A 2,045-nucleotide genomic window follows, 5' to 3' on the forward strand; every position below is an offset into this window, starting at 1 on the left:
TCAGCTACTTGGGATGCTGAGGCAGGAGGATGACTTGAGCCTGGGAGGTCGAGGTTGCAGTGAGCTGTGATCATGCCACTGCACTCCAGCCTGAGCGACAGAGTGAGATTCTATCACAAAAAAATAATAATAATAAATAGGCAGGGTGCGATGACTCATGCCTGTAATCCCAACACTTTTGGAGGCTGAGGCGGGCGGATCATTTGAGGTCAGGAGTTCAAGACCAGCCTGGCCAACCTGTTAAAACCCCATCTCTACTAAAAATACAAAAATTAGCTGGGCGTGGTGGTGCGCGCCTGTAATCCCAGCTATTCCGGAGGCTGAGGCGGGAGAATTGCTTGAGCTCAGGAGGCGGATCTCAAAAAAAAAGGAGCCAGGCGCTGGGGCTCACTCCTGTAATCCCAGCTATGCAGGAGTCTGAGACAGGAGGATCACTGGAGGCCAGGAGTGTGAGGATGCAGTGAGCTATGACTGCACCACTGCACTCCAGCCTGGGCAACAAAGCGAGGCTCTAACAACAACAAAAGCTGCAACTTTATTATGAAGCATAATAAAATTCATGCAAGCATCATTGAAGGCTTAAACATAAGCAAGAAAGTAACTCATGATTTCTCTTCCTAAGAGCTTACTCTTCTTCATGGAAAATGGGTCAGAGGCTGCTAGAATGAACTGGGTGCCCTAATTAGTTATCATCATTATTGGCCAGGCATGGTGGCTCACACCTATAATCCTAGCACTTTGGGAGCCCAAGATGGGAGGATTGCTTGAGCTCAGGAGTTCAAGACGAGCCTGGACAACATAGGAAGATCCCTTCTCTACAAAAATTTATTTAAAGTTAGCCAGGTGTGGTGGCACGTGCCTGTGGTCCCAGATCCTTGGGAGGCTGAGGTGGGAGGATCACTAGAGCCTGGGAGGCCAAGACTGTAGTGAGCTGTGATCATGCCACTGCACTCCAGCCTGGGCAACAGAGTGAGACCCTGTCTCAAAATAAATAAATAAAAAGTGTTATTATTATTTTCCTTAAGAGGAGGCAGTGACATGTTGAGGTCTGCTTTAGGGAAGGAGAGTTATCTGGGCTCTGCTAGTGGGAGCCCCACATCTGAGGGGGGACGTGCAGTTGGGTTGGAGGGAGAGAATTGGTTGCTTTCTGCCCTGCAGCTCCCGGCCCGTGGTGGATGTGGTCACCCTGATGTCCTTCTCTCCAGCCGAGATCCCAGTGCATGAAGTGGAGTGCTCCTATTCAACAAGTAACAAGATGAAAGAAGGTGTTAATATCACAATCTGTTTCCAGATCAAGTCTCTCATCCCCCAGTTCCAAGGTCAGAGCTCTCCTCCTGCTCCCCAGGGTAGCTGCTGCCCCAAATCCAGGCTTATGGCCCTGGGATCCCCCACCATTCAACTCTTGCCTTTTCCGCCCTGCCCAGGCCACCTGGTTGCCAATCTCACTTACACTCTGCAGCTGGATGGCCACCGGACCAGAAGACGGGGCTTGTTCCCAGGAGGGAGACATGAACTCAGAAGGAACACAGCTGTCACCACCACCATGTCCTGCACTGACTTCTCATTTCATTTCCCGGTAAGGGAGCCAGCGCCAGTGCTCTGGGATGAGCTACCTGCAGGGGCAGGCTCAGCTCCGTCACTGTCCAGTGGGTGACACGTCACTTTCATCCCTCTGTGCTGTCACTTCCTCTTCTGCGCAATGGTAGTAATAACACCTTTAGCATATTTTCTTCTAGTGTTTTTTAAAAATTATATATATGGCCAGGCGCGGTGGCTCACACCTGTAATCCCAGCACTTTGGGAGGCCAAGACAGGCGGATCACGAGGTCAGGAGATCGAGACCAGCCTGGCTAACACGGTGAAACCCCGTCTCTACTAAAAATACAAAAAATTAGCCTGGCGAGGTGGCGGGCGCCTATAGTCCCAGCTATTCGGGAGGCTGAGGCAGGAGAATGGCATGAACCCGGGAGGCAGAGGTTGCAGTGAGCCGAGATCATGCCATTGCACTCCAGCCTGGACGACACAGCGAGACTCCATCTCAAAAA

At 51.2% G+C, this 2,045-nt stretch overlaps 1 protein-coding gene across 1 annotated transcript in view; it reads left to right on the forward strand.

Moving 5' to 3' along the window:
- Positions 1-2,045, forward strand: part of ITGAL (integrin, alpha L (antigen CD11A (p180), lymphocyte function-associated antigen 1; alpha polypeptide)) — a 67,707-nt gene that overhangs the window by 42,481 nt on the left and 23,181 nt on the right. The window contains exons 16-17 of the mRNA XM_011982547.1: positions 1,159-1,319; positions 1,425-1,576. Of these exons, the coding sequence (XP_011837937.1) occupies positions 1,159-1,319; positions 1,425-1,576 (313 nt within the window). The remainder of the gene's footprint in view (positions 1-1,158; positions 1,320-1,424; positions 1,577-2,045) is intronic.

Source organism: Mandrillus leucophaeus, unplaced genomic scaffold (assembly GCF_000951045.1).
Source record: "Mandrillus leucophaeus isolate KB7577 unplaced genomic scaffold, Mleu.le_1.0 Scaffold24, whole genome shotgun sequence".
Lineage (NCBI taxonomy): Eukaryota > Metazoa > Chordata > Mammalia > Primates > Cercopithecidae > Mandrillus > Mandrillus leucophaeus.